This window comes from Anolis carolinensis, chromosome 2 (assembly GCF_035594765.1).
Source record: "Anolis carolinensis isolate JA03-04 chromosome 2, rAnoCar3.1.pri, whole genome shotgun sequence".
Lineage (NCBI taxonomy): Eukaryota > Metazoa > Chordata > Lepidosauria > Squamata > Dactyloidae > Anolis > Anolis carolinensis.
Window position 1 is genome coordinate 76,641,856 of NC_085842.1, and position 20,242 is coordinate 76,662,097.

The window sequence follows — 20,242 nt, forward strand, 5'->3', positions numbered from 1 at the left end:
GGATATAAGCATTTTCATCCACAATGGACATGGTAGAAAATATTTGGATTTAAGACCTACAGGTACTACATTCTTCATACAAAGTTTCTAGGCTGATCAATAGTGGCTAACAAACATAGGCATATTCCTGGTATTTACAGTCGTCCATCAATCACCACGTTCTCAGTTGAGGAAGGCATCTAAGTGTTTCCAAAAGTTACTATGAAACCAATAAGACATCATTTTAGATAAAGCAATTTATTGATCAAAATTATAGACATTAGAGACATAACACATACTTCATGAATCAGTGATTCTGAACAATCACGTTACTCTTGTTTAATCAGGTTTAAAGTCAACATAACATGGTATGACTGATGCAGTAGCAGCAACATTACAAAAACTAAAGATGGTCTTCTCCACAATAACAGGCAAAGAACAGCAATACTGAGGTACTCATCTCATTTTCTTTTTCAGGCAACTAACTGCATAGATCCCTCCTGTCACTGGGTATTACTCTGCATAGATTTTACAACTTCTTATAATGAAAATTCACTGTATTTAAACCTAAAGCAGCATATTACACATGCACTAATAGAAACACGTTCCATGTCATTCTGCTGTCATTCAAACCATGCTGCAGAGACTGGGGATTCTTCAAGAAAGTATCCCAATTGCAAATCAGATTTCTCATCCAAAAAGTTTAAATTGCAGCATTGGGGAAAATAGATTCACTTAACATTCAGCAGTTGTTGATGTAACATTAACGTATACTGTCTTCGTATTTAAACTCTTCATGGAGGTTTCTTTTGTAATCTCTGAAAGAGCAAAGAAGATGGAACATTAATAGCAGTAATAGACTTAACATTCCTACATTCAAATAAAATAAATAACTTATTGATCTATTAAACCACTCTAAGACCCAAATATTTGAGGAAAGGCAGAGTACAAATCAAATAATAAGGTTTAAGCAGTAAGATAAATAACATTCAAATCCTATTCAAATAAAACCATTGCATATGGAAGCTTACAAATTCAGTTTAAGATAGAGTACAGGATAGCCTAGTATTAAGGAAGTCAAATTCGGTTAGGGCAACATATGCTTTAGTTGTGTCAAGATTTTCTTAATCCATGACGCTCTACATTGGCCTGAGGAATCTTGAGAAAATTCAGCTGTTCCAAACTGCAGTGAAAGGAAAAACTGGGTGTGTGCAACATATCCTGCAATGCAATGTAGTGGATGCCAATTTGTTTCTGGACAAAATTAGAAGTTTTGTGATAATCTTTCAAAGTCCTGAATGTCTTGGCTCTAGGACAATTGAGGCATGCCTTCCTCCTGTGTTGAGCTGCCCGTTCCCTGGGATAAGAGGGGTACACCTCATGGTCACAAAGGGCAAAGCCTTTTCACTGCCTGCACCAGCACTGAGAAGCATCTTGCTCTTGTGAGGTACAAGGAGCCCACTTGGCAACTGCCCTTCACCACTGATGACCTCTTTCCCCCAGTTTCTACCTGCCACATATCTGAGGCAGGACTGGGCAACTTGCATCCCTCCAGATGTAACTGGGCTGAAATTTCAAACATGCCTTACCACTGGCTATACTAGATAGTTGTAAGGAAAAATGAAATTCAGCATCCAAGGATCATGTATTATCTACCCTGAACAAAACAATGTTTCAGCCATGGTACCTGTTTTTTTAAATAAAAAAAATGTATGAGGAACAGCAAGAGTATTTGGAAGGGGAGGCCATAGTAACAATTTCCATGTCATTCTGCCATGGAAACCCACTGGGTGAGCTTGGTCAAGTTACACAGTTTTAGCTCAAAGGAAGGCAAAGACAAACTTCCTCTGACCAAACCTTGCCAAGGAAATCCTGTGACAGCTTCACTTTAAGGTTGTCATAAATGCAATATGACATGAAGGAACACATCGATACAATAAGATGGCTGGACTCATGTAAAGAACTGGACTGATATCTACAAAATCTAATGCAAAAATAAATCAGTATCAAAGGTACTGCTACAGTCTCTTTTCATTACCTTCTTTTTTCCACTGTTGGCAGCTGGACTAATTTTTATAGAAACTATGCTCATGATATAAAGGATTGGTTGGAAAAACCACAAAGACAAAGGGGGTCTGGTATTGAACAAATTATTAAAAACAACCAACTGGCACCATAGGAAATTTGATATGCTTCCAGCCCTTCCTTAAAAAGCTGCAGGTCACTGAAAATCAAATTCTCTTATATATTTCATCCTCTTTCCCACTCTCCCATTTATTTTGATTTGAACATAAGACACTGGTGCCAAAGAACCATGGTAAGGATCCAGACAAACTTTTGGAAAATGTGTATAGCTGTAAAATATGCACTTTGAGCAATAAATGTAACCACACATAGCCTTGCAACTCTAGGTGTTTATATAAATATGGAAAGAGATATCCATATACAAGCATGAGAAACTTTTAACATTTATAAAGAGAATGATATCTGAAACTCAAATATTAAACTATAGGTTTGTAGATGGCACCTGTAATCCAACTGAAAGAAAGGCCTGGGTGCATCAATGAAAATATCCAGGATTAGTATTAAGATGTAAGCTGCCTTATTCAGTAGGATCCAAATCAAATTAAAAAAGCATTTCAGGTGTCTCATTTACTCAATTATTGCTTTGTTTCCTCACACCTGAAGTTAGTTGGGCTATGTTTACTCAAGACAATTGCTAGGGCTTGTACAAATGTGTTGCCCACTTCCTCTGCATTGCAGTTAACCCTACTTAAATCAACCTCATGCTATGAACTTTACTCTCTTAATCTCAATCACAAACACACACACACAGAGGAAATGGGAATTATATAAAGTGAAAGGTTAATCTTAACCTTTATTCATGCTATGTGAGTACTGCTGCAAGAGTACAATTTGCAAGAACAGATTTTTACAGCAGTTTGATCATAGGCAGAATAACCTATTCTTCCATAAAATGATCTTACAGCCAGAAACCATTCCCAGAAGGTTACCTAGATCCTCAACATCGTTCTCTGACATCAATGTCCACTATTCAGATTTCATTATCAAAATAAATGGAATGATGGGGATAGTATGGGATAGTAACACAATACAGAGCAATTCTGAGCCTTTTTGCTCAGAGGAATTGCAGTGTTCGATAGGGTTTGTTACCTGTTAAGTATATTTAGGACTGCTACCTTAATTTTACACCAGCCTGCTGATTTTGCTGAACAACAGATGATATTAAGTCATTCACAGAGTGGCCATATTAAACTCTGTTGTGGAATCTCTGCTCAGTTTTGCATTCCAAACCAGAATCCCTAATAACAGCAGGAACTATGATAAAAAGCTCCACAGTATGCCACGTTAGCTGAATCACTTGTCCTCCCCAACAGATTTACATGGAGTTTTCATAGTTTGCAATTTGTGTTGCAACAGGTACTTAAAAGACCAGCTCATACAAAAGAGGCTGGCTCTCAGTGAGTGAATGTAAAGCTACTGCAAGTAAATACACAGAATCCACTTTCAAACAAATGCATTCAAAGATCGTGATTAGCAGTAGGACAGTATGTTAAGAAAAGCCTGCAGAAAAGCAATCACCATAATATGTGTGCAATTGATTAATAAAACAAACCTGGGCATCCCAACATTCACTACACTGTACTTTAATGAGTTCTGCCACCCTGGGTAGGTGCAGCATCTAATAAAGGTAAATTATACCATTTTGCTCCTTCTGTTATCACAAGAGCAGCACAGAAAGCTATCTGCCGTGAAGATAGATTGGATCCATATGGGAAGGCCAGGAAAACATCACCTTCGAACACAGACCAGTTTTCCACATGAGGAACACTTCCTAGGAAAAGTGATGCAAAGGACAACCTGCTTCTCAACCCATTCCTTTCTTGATCAGAAGCCGGACTGCTACTTCTTCTGGCACTGAAGGACAATGGAGTCAGTGTACTTTTTCCCTTCTTCAGGTTCACTTCTTGGGGGAGAGTAAATGTCATTGTCTCCTTTCCATTACTTTTATAGTCCCCTTGCCAGGATGAGAGGAATTTGGGTTCCACTAAGTACAGTTTTTCTATAGGCAAAATTGACCATCTTTTAAGCTAGATTCATGTTTAGAAGATTAAACCCTGCAAATAGAAATTTACACAATACAAACACAACATTACTGATGTGGGCATTTAGCTCTTAATAACTTTGTTATTGTGGGCCTTCAAATTGATAGATTTGACACTAAGTATGAGAGGTTCAACACTAAGGTGAACCGATCATAGTGTTATCTGAGGCTAAAAGTGTGTACCTTGCCCAAGGTTACCCAGTGGATTCTATCGCCAAGCAGGAATTTGAATCCTGGTTTCCAGAATCCATGTCCAATACTCAAACCACTACACCAGTGATTCTCAACCTGGGGTCCCCAGATGTTTTGAGCCTACAACCAGTTTACCAGCTGTTAGGATTTCCGGGAGCTGAAGGCCAAAAACATCTGGGGACTCCAGGTTGAGAACCATTGCAGTACACCATGCTGGCTCTGTCATATTAATATACACTGTTAATATAGAAGATACTTTTTTCCTTGCTTCTCACAGGCACCAAATATCTGATCTTGACACTCAGGCCACTCTTGACTTCATGCAAAGTTCTGCAGTACCCCGTCAGCTAATCTCTCTGTGCACCAAAGGACTTAAAGCAGGTCAGATTTGGTCTATCATGCCTGGCAGAAACTATCAGCCTTCATTCTGTTCCCTGTGATGTACAGAGTCCTCAAAGGACTTTCACCTTGCCTGACATCCAGGAAAGGAGAACTAATCTCTCACTTCCTTCGACAGCTAAGAAAATGCTGACACACCGCAACTGCCAGCTATAGACCGATGCTTGCTTTCCGTGATCATTTTTGTGAACCTTGTGATCAAAATGCTCTGCCATTCTTTTTCAATCATAAACCCTTAACACTAACCACAAATATTTTCTTTCTCACTACCTTTGTAAAGAACTCATTATCATTCAATGCAAAAAAACCCCTCCAATCATAGGAATATTTTTTTAAAATCCTTGCTACTGTTAAAGTCATTACGGTCCTGAACTAAGAACTTCCCAATTTAATGCTTAGTTTTATCCCTAATATTGAGTCCAATTGTCCCAAATCAACAGTTTTGGGTCTACAGGTATTCCAGCAGTTCAAACAATGACATATTTCCAAGGGAGGAAAGTGTGCTTTGTCTAATATTTATGATTGTCGTGGATTATTCTAAGTGTAATATTAAACCTAAGAACTGAAATAATATAAGACAAAAAGTTTCTGAAGCCATATACAATAAAAAGAGAGGACCTTTTTTCTGAATGAGATATTTTTTATGTTAATATCCAAGACGTCTTACATATTATTTCTCATTCATTTCACTGCAATAATTGTTAGGCCATGTACATGGAAGGTTTGCTGTAATAACCTTTTTCCTGTCCTGTAATATTTACAAGGTTGAAAATAAACCTTCATTCTAACAATACCATTTATATGTTTTAAATGTATTTTTTATCCTGTATTGTTGTTTTAATTGATATATTATATTACTGTTTTATCTTTTTTATATTGTGATTTGTACTATGTTGTTTGTATTTTGTCCTATGTTGTTTGGGCCGTTGCCCCATGTAAGCCGCCCCAAGTCCCTGCGGGGATATGGTGGCGGGGTATAAATAAAGTTTTATTATTATTATTATTAACAATAAAATGCGATATTAAATTCCTCTGAGGCAGTACATTAATTCAAGTCATCAAGGAATTTCATCTCCCATTCATACTGTATGTGCTGTATTTTGTTCTTTATATCCTTTTCAAGAGTCTTATGTTTAATAAAACAAATGTCTCAATTACAAAGACATTATATGTTGAAAAGTACTTTGGCTACAGTACCCTCTTTGAGAAAAGTCTCCATAACAGTTCAGTGAAAATCTTACATCAGCCTGTATTTCCATTGCAGCTACATTGCGACATGTCTTCCCTTAAGAGATCAGCTAATAGGCCAAGTGAATATTAGGTCCATCTCAGCAAAAACTGCACTGTTCACAATGCAGGTAGAGATACTGACATGACAGAGTGTTTCTCCAGATATTAATTGGTAGTTAGCATATCAGTGGAAGGGAGTCCCATCCAGAAGACTCCGACCCTGTCAGTCAGTCATAATTCCTTGGGTCTTCTTTCTTTTTTGTTTTTTACATTTAAAAGCAATGTACACTTTAAAATCTTAACTGTAATTCAATGTACCAAAAGGGGTCCAATTATGCTATAGATACCACATGTAGCTATGTCAGCTTTTTCTCTCTACTCAAAAGCAAGTCTGGACAATGTCTCTGGTCATGATCCTTTTCCTAGGTGGGACACAGTTTAATGTTTTGTTCCTCACTATGGTCACATCGTGTTTCATGGTTCTACACTTCCAAGGTTGGTATTTAAAAAGCAGAATGGGTGGAGGCTTTTCCTCTTTCCAAAATGTGCCTCTTCTCCCAAACCTGGATCAGGACCATAGCAGAGGACAAAGGACCAAAGCCACTCTATTCACATGCTCCTAAGCCAGAACAGGTTCCCTGGTCTTCTTTCACACAGGAAGGAAGAACCATGACACTTACATACTTCATATTAAATAATGTGATAAAGATCCTGTATTGGAAAATGTGTTAATTATGTGTTAACTATGTCCAAACACACCAAAACTCACTTTTTTCTTGCTGTGTTTCCCCCAACATGGCAATTTCCTGGTTGGTGGCAAAGAAGTATCCAGCTACGTTCCTATAGCTGAACACACAGCAGTCCTCAAGGATCTCCAAAGGATTCCTGGGAAGTTTCAGAGAATGTCTGTCACTTGTGCATCTACTAATAAGAAAATAACTGGATGACTCTCTGCCAATCCCTCAGCTCTCCAGCAGTCAAGAAATGGCCATGTTGGGTTTGAGACTGAAGGGAAGTGAGGTGGATAAGCGAAATTTGAAGCATTATACACTCAGTACAGAATTCCTACTTCCACAAAAGCAAAAACTGGGTTACTATGGCATATGTTCAAGTTACACCATTGTGTAGTTTTAACTATAAGGTACAGTCTTTATTTTATTAAAAATTACAACATTGTAATATATAAATCCTGAAAAAACTAATGAAAATTACACAGCATAAAACATGATTACCCTTCATTGCAAAATGACTATTTGCTGTGCTTACCATTTGTTAGCCCTTCATCCATAAACAATTTTAATCGTCTGCTTCTGAGTCCAAACATTTTCCCTGTTTCATGCAGAAGTCCTTGATATGTTAGCCCATTCTGTCCAACAGGATTTTCCATTAGAAGAGTTCCCACCACTCCATTCAGACACTCTGGAGAAAAGACATTATAAGGATTTCAGCAGAAACAAAACATAGTTTTCCTTATATTCTATAAGGGTAGACTTCTTCACCCAGTCTTCAATACACTGCGCCTGATTTATACATTCCTAGGAATAATAAGACTTACTTCTCTCGAGAGATTCATTATTCAATTCTAAGCTTGACTAGCATGTGAAAGGGATGTTGTCATTATTTGCTTATTTAAAAAACATTGTGGTAAGATCTAGATACCTCTGATAAAAGAATTTAGTACAAAATATAAGTAAATGAGATCAAGTTTGTAATTAAATGTCATGAGTTGTTTATGACTGTATATTTTCCATATATTTGCCCAGAACATTTATACTTTTTTTGTACTGCATTTAGCAACAACAGCAGTGCTTCTTGACATATTCTGGGTGCGTCGGAAACATTACTTACTTTTATTCCTATTCCTACCAATATCATCTCAATACTTTAGAATAACTTTCTCTCCAATATTCAACTTTTCCTTGAATAAAATCCACAGAAGGGAAATGGCTCCACAGTTAAGTCCTTTGTGGCACCACAATCACAGTGGCAGAAGGAAAAGAAGGGTGCAGAGTCTGAATGTACCTGCTCAGTAATGTGATGAAAGGGTTATACTTAGCTCACAACCAACTGAAACTGAGAAACAAGGCCAGGGACAGATGTGATGATTTCCACCTAGGCCCAAGACTTAAATTCCTAGGAATAATCTGATTCACTGTAATGGAATAAATATCTTATATGAAGTACCTTGTGGTTTTGCATTCACTAGTTGTAAATTGATATAGGGACAGAGAGAGCCATCAGGGCTGTTCACGTCTGGTGCTAACCCCGTCGTTACATGAAGCATCTTCCCACTGAGACTCAGCAAGTCTGTTTGGTTTTTCAGCTCTGAAAAGAAAAGAAAAAAAAATCAAGCTGCTACAGGCAAGCTATGATGCAGTACCTCCTCCAGTGTCAACTGATACTGCCTGCTGTTTACATGAAATAGGCTTTCCTTTTTAGGATGCAGTTCCAAGGCACTTACATTTAAAGCTGGAAACATATGCCATGAGCAGCTGAACCATGCAATATTCATTTACTGTGAATGCATCCACTTCTCCATATACAGTATGAAGCATGGAAGATTTCAAAACAAATATTTGCCTGCTTAGTACATATTATCTCCAGGCTCTGATCCTCCTGTACTCAAAGAGGACCCAAAAAAGTCATGGTGGAAGTATGTTATTATTAGTTATCGCTCATGACAGCTATACACTCTTTTCAGTTGCTGAGACATGTACAAACCAGGTGATAGGGCACAACTTTGAAAGAGAGTTACTTCTCCCAAACCCTAATTGTGGAATTACTGTGGGCATTTCGATGGTATCAAAAGCTGCTGAGCAATTTAAAAAAATTAACAGGGACACACACCCATGTCAGTGTTAAGATGGAGATCATCCACTAAGGCAATCATAGCAATCCCAACTCCATATCCTGCTCTGAAGCTGGTTTGAAATGGGTCAAGGAAGAGCTGTAAAGCAACTGCCTTCTCAATTGCTTTTCCCAAAAAAGGAAGGTTAGACACTGGTCTGTAATTATTAAGGTCCAAAGGATCAAGGAAGAGCTTTTTCCACAGCAATCTAACTACTGCTTCTTTTAAACAGGGTGGAAAATTCCCTTCCCTAAGAGATGTATTGATAATTTGTTGTATTTGAGATCTAATTGCATCTCTCCCCTGAACGACCAACCAAGAGAGTCAGGATAGCTAGGTGACACATTTCACATAGCTCGAGCCCACTGGCATGGTAATATCTCTGCATTTACAAATGATACTGATGTCCCTTTGGAGAGAAAGAGAACAAGACATTTCCCAAACTATATGAATAATCAAGATATCCCCCATCTTGTATGGTTGCCTGCCCCTCTCAACTCCATATCCATCTTTCTTCCATCTTTCTCCAAACTAAAACTAGATACAGCCAAATTGTCTAAGTAATGACTTGTTGACGATCACCAATGTATTTTTTTTTTACTCATGGGAATTCTAAGGCAGCTGGAAAGTAGTTCCCAGGCTTTCCTACATAGTCCACTCCAAGCTTTAAAACAAAGTAATCAGGTAGTTCATCACTTTCATTGAAATACAAGCCATGAGATCTTCAGCATTCCACAATAATAAAGCATTTTTAAAAGGACATATTGGTTTAAGCTTACAAAGAGCATGAATTTTTCACTGTATGAAAGCTGCAGATAGTAGCCTATAGCTTGCTTCCCTGGGACTAAGCAGGCAGAAACTCTTCTATTTTAAATGGATCAAATTTACACAGAAGCAGCATCCAGCAGGATGTTTTAACGTAGTATTTCGGTTTGATTTTTACCAATTACATTTTTATCATGATATTAATTAATAAATAGGTTCAAGACAAATAATATTTTCAAGAGAAAAGTCACACATTTTTAAAAATCATCATGATATTTTCTCTGGAACATAGTAATATGCTGTATTATCAAGGAGTCTGTTGCTCTCTACTGCTACCCACCTGTTTTTCCACAGAAAACTGCCAGCTTTGAATTTCCAAGTCCAAAAATGCATGACATGGTACTTATAAATTTGGTAAAGTCTAATTTATTATCTCCTTTAGGATTTTCTAGTAAAACCATTCCACCTGGACAGAGAAATACAGAGAAGTAAGAAAAAAAATGTTTTTATAGTAAGTTACAAAAACTGTTACATCTATACTGTGAACACACATACAAGACAAGTTTCCTTAAGGGCATAGTTATCTTGTCCAGGAACAAATATCTTCACTACACTCACATTTATTAAAAAAAACAACAAATGTCTTTAGAACTGATAACAAATAATGACACACCATGACCCAAAGGTGAAATTTACTATTTTTTCAAAAATAATGGGAAATGGCCTGTAAAATTAATTCCATGGAATCAAAAGAACATGAGTATGAGTTTTCTTCAATAACTGCCCTCATGCAATGCCAGTTAGTAACCAACATTTTTACCTGAGGAAACTGTCAAATGTAGCCTATAAAATCGCACTGGGGTCAAATGTTATAGGAAAAAATCCTCACTACAGATATTTCCATCCCCTTGAACACTTATAGCCTTTTTTTTTGGGGGGGGGGTCCCAGCTATGTGTGTGTGTGCGCGCGTGTGTGTTAAAAATAACTATTACCTGTGGAATTAAATTAAACAGGCCTTAATACCTTACACATCATACTGTATGACCTAGTGATGAGTGGACATTCCTGCACTTGTGAATTGCCAAAATCAGTGATGTGCTGAGTGATATTTTCATTGTTTCAAGAATAGCGGCATGCATTAATTTCATAATATCAAATTTTAAGTACTCAATATCCCCTACCCACACATTTACAGAATATATTAATATTTATAAATACACAGTAGAGTCTCATTTAACCGAGCCCCAGTTAACCGAGCCTTCATATCATCCGAGGCGCCGTTGGGGGCGCTCATCCCTCTCCCCCTCCTTCTCTTGAGCGAAGGAAGCTTGAGAGAAGGAGAGGGAGGAGGAAGCACCCCTGAAGCGCCCCGCCTCTCCCTCTCCTCCTCTCGAGTGAAGGAAGCTTGAGAGGAGAGGGAGGAGGAAGCACCCCAGAAGCGCCCCGCCTCTCCCTCTCCTTCTCTCGAGTGAAGGGAGCTTGAGAGAAGGAGAGGGAGGAGGAAGCATCTCGGAAGCGTCCCGCGATCACTGCTGCAGCAGCGCTTGTGGGCTGCTTCCCTGGGCCAAGCCCTCGCCCCTTGGGAAGCACCCCACGAGGGCTGCTCTTTCCTCCAGCAAGGGCCTGGCCAAGGGAGATCCGGGGAGACATCCCTCGGCGAGCCCTCGCCTTACCCGAGGAGTTTGGTTATCCGAGATTGGGTCCGCCCCTTTATCTCGGATAACCGAGACTCTACTGTATGTAAAATTAGCCACATTTATTTCAATAATGATTAATCCTAGGCCAATTTGGAGTAGTTTCCATTGGCATCAATCATACAAGCTGATTAAACAAATCTGTTTTCTCTTTAAGCTTGCTTCAGTGGTAAGAATAATAATAACAACAACAACAACAACAATTTTATTTAAAACCCACTCTCTCTTCCTGAAGGGACTTGGGGTGGTAAGAAAGGATTTTTATTGTAGTCAGCCATCCACATTCATGGCTTTAATATTCATGGATTTGATCATTTGCTAGTTTGCCATCAATAATTAAATGGGAATTTTAGGGGGGGTTTGTAATCTACTGCAGAAAATCAAGCACAAACTAGAAAGCTAAAATAAATGTAATAAGTTCCATCATGGCTAATGCAGAGCTGTGCTGGAGCAGAAGGAGAAAAGAGCTCATTGGGGGGGGGGGGGGTGTTGATGCAGACTATGGTTGGAACAGTACTTGTATCCGAAGAACAAAGTTTTGGTGGTGGCAAACCTTGGCCACTAGTTCTTCACGCTTCCCCATTTTTGGGGATCCTGCCAGATGCCCACTTTTGCCTGGTGAAGGCTCCCTGTAGGCAAGTTCTTTGGGAAGACCTACAGATTTCAGAGTTTTCCCACTTTTGTGAGGTCTTGCACCCCAAATGCTGCAAATATGGAGGGTCAACTGTGGTATGAAAAACTGTAGTGACTATACTGACAAACTCCCCAATATACAGTAAACAGCCTTCCTCCTAAAGATTACAGTGGTTAAAAGGCAAAGATGACAATTCAAAAAGCAGTTTAATATATCCCTACCTTGTTCTTTACCATTAACACAGATGTTCAGATTGACATAAGCACATGCTGGTTCAATGCGATGATTCAAAGTGCCTTTGGCTAGTGTAATTTCCAGTTCTGATCCCTTCAGCTGAATAAACAACAGGTACATTTTCTTACATGATTTTTCCAAGACGAGGTATGCAAAACATCTAAACTACTAACATTTGAACTATCTGTCAATAATTATAGTGACAATGGTTGCAAACTAACACTACCGTGTTTCCCCAAAAATAAGACAGTGTCTTATATTAATTTTTGCTCCCAAAGATGCGCTAGGTCTTATTTTCAGGGGATGTCTTATTTTTCCATGAAGAACAATTCACATTTATTGTTGAACAAAAAAATGAACATCTATTATATACTATACAGTAGTTGTCATCACAAACCATCATCACCAGACAAACTGAATCCTATCAAGAATTTCTTGTTACTACCATTATTTCCATGTACAACAATCTATGGTACGTACATTTACTGATCATGCATGTTCTGGTGTTCTGTTCAGTGGCATGCTTCCAAACAAAAACTTTGCTAGGTCTTACTTTCGGGGGAGGCCTTCTATTTAGCAATTCAGCAAAACCTCTACTAGGTCTTACTTTCTGGGGATGTCTTATTTTAGGGGAAACAGGGTATTTCAAAGTAAATAACCGTTTAGAGGATATTAGCAGAGATGACCCTGGGCTAAGAAATAAGCTTTCAAAGCAGCAAAAAAGAAAAAGAAGCATAGAAATAGATTTAAACTACACATGCCAATAAGATGGTGTCAGGGTCTGCTAGACCTGACCACTAGGAGGCAATTTTAATGGCTATTAACCACCAGGAAACTGGCAAATTTCAAGGCTGAATTAACATTATTGTTCAACATGGATTCAAGGACATACACACCAAATGTTACAATGTATTTTTGCTGCTGTTATATATGCAGTTAGACAATTATTATAATTAAACCATCAGAAACACAAAGACAAATGTTACTGGGCAATGTTTGATTGTTACGATCTATTCTTTAAAATGTAAACACAACATTGGTACTGTATATCTTATGACTATGCTTGTATTGTGACTAACAAAAAGAAAATTTCCTCTTCCTCAAATTTCTTAATTACTTTCTCTAGCCCAAGGCTCAAAGTATCCTCATGAGCAATGTAGAATGGACTACAAGGGAATGGGTGAACATGACTCAATATGTCTTTCTTAATACTGAAAGTTCCTTTGATTTATGTCTCTATTTGATCAGTACATCAGGATAAGGATTACAGTACTGCAGACCAAATATGGATGCAAATCAATGCCATTGTCTCTAAATTTTTATACCTTTTATTTTTGACATGTTACTTTCTTTTCTAGAAGGTAACCATTATTCAAGTTTTTCATGCTTGGAGATCCATAAATAAGAAACAGATGCCTTATAAAAAGAAAACTTGCCAAGAATTATCTATTCCATCTCAATCAAAATGCTGTGCTGAGACCATTATATTCCTACAGAATGTCGTGTATTTCTGTCTGTCCTAGAATTTCAAACATGGGTACTGAACACTGAACATTAATTTACAATCACCACCAAACTACATGTAACTTGAATTTTTCGCAAGGAACAGGAATATCACCAATATCTTGTGAACTGACTACATATGAACTGTATTGGCAAAAAAATAAACAAATATATTCTTCCGTTTAACAAATATTTGAGAATTTATTAATCATTAAATAATAGTGTGATTTTCTCCTGATTGCTTAAGTTCCAATTAATTATGGTCTTATTAGTAGATTGTCATGTGTATTTTTCTGTCACCTTATGTACCTTCAAGGGAATAGATGCCTTCATCATAAGGCATATACTACTCCACAAAAGATTACTGCTCAAAGGCAAGGCAAAGAGTATAACCTTTTTATTCTGAGTTGTGCCATTGAGATAAAACCACACTTAATTCTATATTCAGGGCATTAAAACACATTTGGCACATGGTCAGAAGTTAGGCTGAATCCTGTATCTGAGCCAGCAACAAACTGCCATAACTCCTGAGACAACTGTGGAGTAGACATATCGCTACAGTGTGGGAAAGATTGCTTACTAACTGCTGGCTGTGAAGAATGTTTCTAATTTGAGAAGATCAGAAACAAAATTGCAAATGCAGTTCAAAATAAGTAAATGAAAAGTGGAACGCAAAAAATCCTAAATTCACAACTTTCTGGATTGTAGCACTGCTAATTAGTGGTAAAGGTGCCAGATGACCTAAGGAACAAGTCTCCTATCCTCTCAGTGTAGAAAGGAAAAGGAGCCCTGTCCCTTATTTCATCTGGCAACCCTACTTACCTAGTGATAGTACAATAGTGAGGGAAAATAGCTCTGTTTATGGCAGCTGTGAATTCTCTGCTAGGGATTATTAGGAATGAAAACTACCATTTAAATATGTGTATGGTAACCACATTTGGTTACTGCATAAAGTTTAGATGATCACTACCATAAATGACTAATTGTTGAGTTGGGAAAATCCAATCAAAATGACCAGGGACTAGAGTTACTATGTTATTACAAAAGCTTACAATATACGAGCTTCTCAAATTCAGAAAAAGGAGACAAATAATGGAGTGGGAGAAATTTGATTGAATTTTCCAAAATTATGCATGTTGTAGTGCAGGGGTGTCAAATTCATTTCCATTGAGGGCCATATCAGCCTTATGGTTGCCTTCAAGGGGCTGTTGAATCCATGGATACATAGTGGTCAGAGTGCTCCTTAGTTTTACCCAATGTAGGTCTCCAGACAACTCCAATCCCTTTTGATTATCTGCCATGCGGACTGGGGATAATGGGGATTGCAACCCAATGGCACTTGTGGCTCTGAGGTTGGGGAAAAGTTAAAGGACAGACACCATACCCACAAGCCTTGTATCTAAACTGAACTCCCACTATCCTGACTAAACAGAACAAACTTCAACCTTACAGATGTTACTGTATCACAACTCTTATCAGCTCTGGTTATGATGTCTAATAATGAGGAATACAGGCGTTGTCGTCTAGAATCTGGAGGGCCACATACAATAACATGGTGAGGCAAGATTTGGCCCACGGACCTTGAGTTTGACACGTGTGCTGTAGAGAAAACAAAGAGAAGAAATCTACCTCTCTGCCATCCTAAAACATTTTTAACCTTCAGCACCCAATAAAGCTGAAGGGAGGGAAGTCTGAGAATAATAAAAGGGAGTCCTCATACATGACACGATTGAGCTATAGAAGATGTTGCTACAAGGTGAGATGATGGGACACAAATATATATGGTTTCTCAAAGTGGAATTTTATGGATACATGCTTCCTTTAAGATCAAGGGCAGTATACTTTGAGCACCAGCTAAAGAGAGAAACAGCAGCCTTCTTCCATGGGAAGATGAACACCCAGCTAAATCTTCAGTCAAAATCAAACAGGACATTTCTGATAAATTGGACATCATTCAGAGCAGTCTAAAACAACATGAGTTTATAGAGCAACAACATCAAGGTGAAGGCAGATAAGATTATTTCAATGCATAAGACTTGTGAGTCATTTAGGGATTTGGAGCAAGAGCTATGTAATGTGGGGACCTGGGTGAAAAAAGCCAGAACATATGAAATGAACATGAGCTGTCATTATCCTTCCACCAGGTTCAACCTACAATCACTGTTACTAGTTAAATAACCTAAAACCTGCCAAAAAGAGCAACCCTAACACTGATTAGGGAAAATAAGGCAATCTAATTGTGGAAGAACTTCGGATTATTTCAGTGACTTCTTGAACTTAAAACATGTTACACAATATGAACATTTGAAATGGATATAGTTGTGTGCTGTAATAAACATTTAATGTGAGCAATGCATTATTCAGATAATGGGTGAGGTAAATGTGCTCTAAAGGGTTTGTATTTGTTCTTACCTGGGTTTTTTCTTGAATAAGCACTTCTTTGGAGGTAGGCACTGGGTATGGCTTCAAGGCAGCCTTTATTGTTGCATAAATGAAATCTGTATGTTCCTTAATAACAGTTTCAAGATAATCACCTTCTGGATGTGCACGGTAATATACTGTAATCTCATCGGTAGGAACAAGATTGCGCTGTAATAAAATCAGCAACACCAACGGGTCTCAAACATTGCCTATTGCCAGTTTTTGCGACACGGTAAAATCTATTTGAGCTATTTATGGAACAAGTTGTTTAAAATCTAGCATAATTGTTTTTTTAAAAAAACAAGAAAGAAGAAAAGATTATATTTCCACAACTTATGACAAGTTCATTTTTCTTTGTGACAGTGATGCTTTGGAAAATAAATTTTAAAATATGCTATCCAACCAAACAAAAATAAAAGGTTCACAATGTGAATTTAATTTTCATAAGAAAAAAGCATCCATTAAACTAAAACAATTGACAAATAAGTATTTTCAGATTTAAAAGATTAACGAAGTTAAAACAATTATGTTCTGCATATGTCTGTAATTACATTCCATTGAGCACTGAAAGTTATGTATAGATATTATCATAACTGTAATAAGGAAAGTCACCTTCACACACAATTACCTATGTCATGCTCATTTCTTTTCCTCTTTTCTTTTCTCCTTTTATAGCCATCTGTTCTCTATCCACTTTCTATGCACTCCCACCCCTCAATACACAAAGAAGTTTTCTTCAGTACTGTCCTATTGTGTTTAAAGTATTGATTTCTCCTGTTCCTTCACAGCCATGCTGCTATTGTGATCTGGCTAATGATTTTGTTTCTTTAAATATTCTAGCTGATCTGGCAAGAGCTATAGATGAGTTTACATTGAAAGAAACAAAACAGAGATCCATTGCTTCTCAGAGCAATGCTCTGCCTGCATTCAAGTTCGTGGTTGGTCTTTCCTGTTAATAATTACTGTTCTGGAGGTAACTCAAACGAACCTGCATAGCAGGACTACAAAAATATACCAGAAAATATATGGTTTTCTTTTTAAGAACTACTACTAAACCTGCCATGGACAACACATCTTACATGCAGTCTCTTTCCTTCCCTTAGTGTCAAGCTCAAACTCCATCATCGACTTTATTGAGATGGCAAGAATTTTTCCCTTGGTAATACATGAAAGTCCATTTTTTGTTTCTAATAGAAAAAACAAAGCCAAACAGTGATCCTCAAACTCTGATGGCCTTGCAAACAGGATAGCTTTGCACTATCCTTCTAGATGAAAAGAGTACTCATAAAACTTTGTCACAAATTAGTTTGACTGAAAAAGTTTAACACTTAAATAAGGTTAATAATGTTTCTAGGAAGCCATTGTCAATTTTTGCCAAAACTGTGGAAAAAAATGTAGCAAAGGGTAGTGTACACTGGGTTTAGGCAAATCCTTAACACGGCCTTGGGTCAATCTTTAATATCAAGAAAACAAATCATATATAATTTTTTAAATAAAGGTATCAGGAACATCATTAGTTGTATAAAAATGCACAGTACCATTAATTGTGAATAGCTTAGGTGCATTTAAGAGGTAAATGGGAAAAGGCTGCAACATTTCCTCCAGGGATTAGTACCCAAGAACATCAATGGTATTAATGGATGAGGGTAGTTTAAGATTAATGGTTAACAACTGAACAATAATTTAATTTGGATTTTAGATGACAACATCTGTTGTGGAAGAGGAAGACATGCTTCAGGCAATAGACACTATACGATTATTAAATTAAGAACAAATTGTGGCAGTAAGCAAATATTGAAAAGGCTAAGATTGAAGATCCCTTATATGTTCTTAGATGGTAATGACTTTGCATGTCTGAAACAGCAGTCCATGGAACATCAAAACTACCATGTATCCTATTAACAGCTTTTCAAAAAAATTTAAAACTTGTGAATCTAATGTTTAAATATATTGCGGTGGGGATGTGCTAAAAACTCACTGAGCTTGCTTAAAGTTTTGGATGCTCTTCAGTTTATGGGTATATCTTTCATGTGTAAAATTGTTTGAAGTGCATTATAAAGATGATGGTGACAACAATGACATCAACACAACTGCACAGACAATTGAGTGATGGGAAGAAGGGAACTATTTTATTTTCTAGATCAGCTAACCTTCTTTCGAAGTTTTTGGATGCGATTTATTACTTCACGTGCAACACCCTCATCAACCATAGCTTGATCTGGAGTAACATCCAAGAGAACCAAGACCTGGAAATAAAAAGTGGATGTTCTATAACAATTTAACAAATCAAATCAGTATTATACAAATTATTGTGAATGACAAGTGATTTTTTAAAACGTACAGCTAATTATTTTTGTCTGTACGAACTTCTGCAATATGCTGAATACAGGCACATAGCAATACCTGTTACCTTATTATATGAGAGTAAGCAAAATGGAGCATACAGGGAAAGATCCAAACTTTATCTGCTTCTTATTCACCCTACTGATAACAGTGATCCATTAAATGGAGAGAAACTAAATACAAAGTAAATACCTAAGTGCAATACTCCAAGACCAGGAAAAGTCATGCTTGTGTTCTCTGAAATTAGAGAGAACACCTATTTGTGAAGAATTTAACATAGAAACACCTATTCCCCTGCTGCAGCACTGCTGATAAGATACAAGACCATTTCTCAGTTCAAGGTCTTCTGCATCATTACTATAGAACGGTTTGTGATCAGATTTACGTTTTCACTCAACATGCAACACAGAAATAAGTTGCTCCAAGTCAAATATGTCATACAGCCAGTTCAAATATTCGGTGTAACATTTTGCAATGCTCTGGAGACTTCTTGCCTTCTTGGGCAAATTTTCCAAAAATGGATTCTATGTTACAAATTAGAAGGTAAAGCTCCTTAAGAAATGATGCTAACAATCTGAATGCATGGGTCCCCTACTACCACTAGTTACTACATTCAGTACCTGAGAATCAGAATGTGCTTCAAACTGAGCAGCAGATCCTCCCACAGCCTGGTCAAAGATATACATCAGACGGAGATCTTCCTCATGAAGTTCATGGCCATCCACAACAATGGTGCCTGGTTCATTTAAATCATAAAGTTACGTATTTTATATTAAAGAATGGTGTCCCAAACTCCAAACAATGTGTAATTAATCTACATTCAACTGTTCTCTCACTCTTCCACTTAGCATACCAACACTTTCACTAATTTTGTATTTTTCCAATAACATTTGCATTGTTTATTAATCATGCTGTCCAAGGGTCCTGTGGTCTTTTAGGAGCCACAAGACTTCTTATTTTCATTAAAGTACAGAAACCATAAAGACATTTTTAATGTAGATTACGTCAAGGAAATGTTATCTTACTGACAAAGTAGTCCCCTCAACACTCCCTGGTTTCGTAAAACTGATTTAACGTTTCTCTTTGCAATTATTTTTCAGTATGTTTATGGACTCCAAAAACCTTTGACAGTGGACTAAAGGAATACCTTTTACATATTTTGTAATTAGTTATTAGGCTGTAAAATATATCCAAGCAGCTAAGTGGATTTGTTGTGATGGAGTATTTGAGTAGTGATACTACTAGGAGTACTAGAAGAGGAAGAAAGACTACTCGTGAGCAAGACTCCGATGAGGAGAGACAAAGGAAGCGGATTCGGGAAATACTTATGGAGCCTACTGACGATGATTCATTTGAGGGCTTTGAGGGGGGTGATGGGGTTGAGAATCAGGAGGATGGGATGACAAGTTCAGAGGATGAGGCAATGTACTGGACTAAGGTGCAGGAGATCCAGGACATCTGTAGAGAACCCACAAGTAGCGGCATGTTTGAGGGTTGGCACAGTGGCGATCCGGCTGAATCTTGGGGAGTTATGGGTTTGGATAAAAAGATGGACAGAGTGGAGGGCTCGGCAAGGGGCTTCAGGTGAAAGGAGGTCTGGTGGGGCGTTGTCTGATTCCAATTCTGAGGAGGAATTGAGGCAAGATGCTTCAGCTGCTAGCAGGGTGTTGGCTGATTCCAGTTCTGAGAAGGAATTGTGAATAAAAGTGGGGTTGGGAAATGGGGTCCCCTTGGCAGTCGGCAAAGTGTTGTTGTGTGTTCATGTGTCCTTGTGAGCTGTTTGGGAAGACGTACTTTGGGAAGACTTCTGTGAACTTGCCGTGCTGCATTCTACGCTTTGTCTCTGTGTATGACCTGGACTGGATTCTCGTGT

The 20,242-nt window shown here is 37.8% G+C and overlaps 1 protein-coding gene across 2 annotated transcripts in view; it reads right to left on the reverse strand.

Moving 5' to 3' along the window:
* Positions 1 to 218: 218 nt before the first annotated feature.
* Positions 219 to 20,242, reverse strand: part of iars1 (isoleucyl-tRNA synthetase 1) — a 106,826-nt gene continuing 86,802 nt past the window's right edge. For both annotated transcript variants that reach the window (XM_062970004.1, XM_003217661.4), the window contains 8 exons: positions 18,990 to 19,105; positions 18,177 to 18,272; positions 16,018 to 16,194; positions 12,090 to 12,201; positions 9,880 to 10,005; positions 8,111 to 8,251; positions 7,193 to 7,345; positions 219 to 797 (listed from right to left, as the gene is read on the reverse strand). In XM_062970004.1, coding sequence (XP_062826074.1) covers positions 715 to 797; positions 7,193 to 7,345; positions 8,111 to 8,251; positions 9,880 to 10,005; positions 12,090 to 12,201; positions 16,018 to 16,194; positions 18,177 to 18,272; positions 18,990 to 19,105 — 1,004 coding nt within the window. In that variant the 3' untranslated portion in view covers positions 219 to 714. The remainder of the gene's footprint in view (positions 798 to 7,192; positions 7,346 to 8,110; positions 8,252 to 9,879; positions 10,006 to 12,089; positions 12,202 to 16,017; positions 16,195 to 18,176; positions 18,273 to 18,989; positions 19,106 to 20,242) is intronic.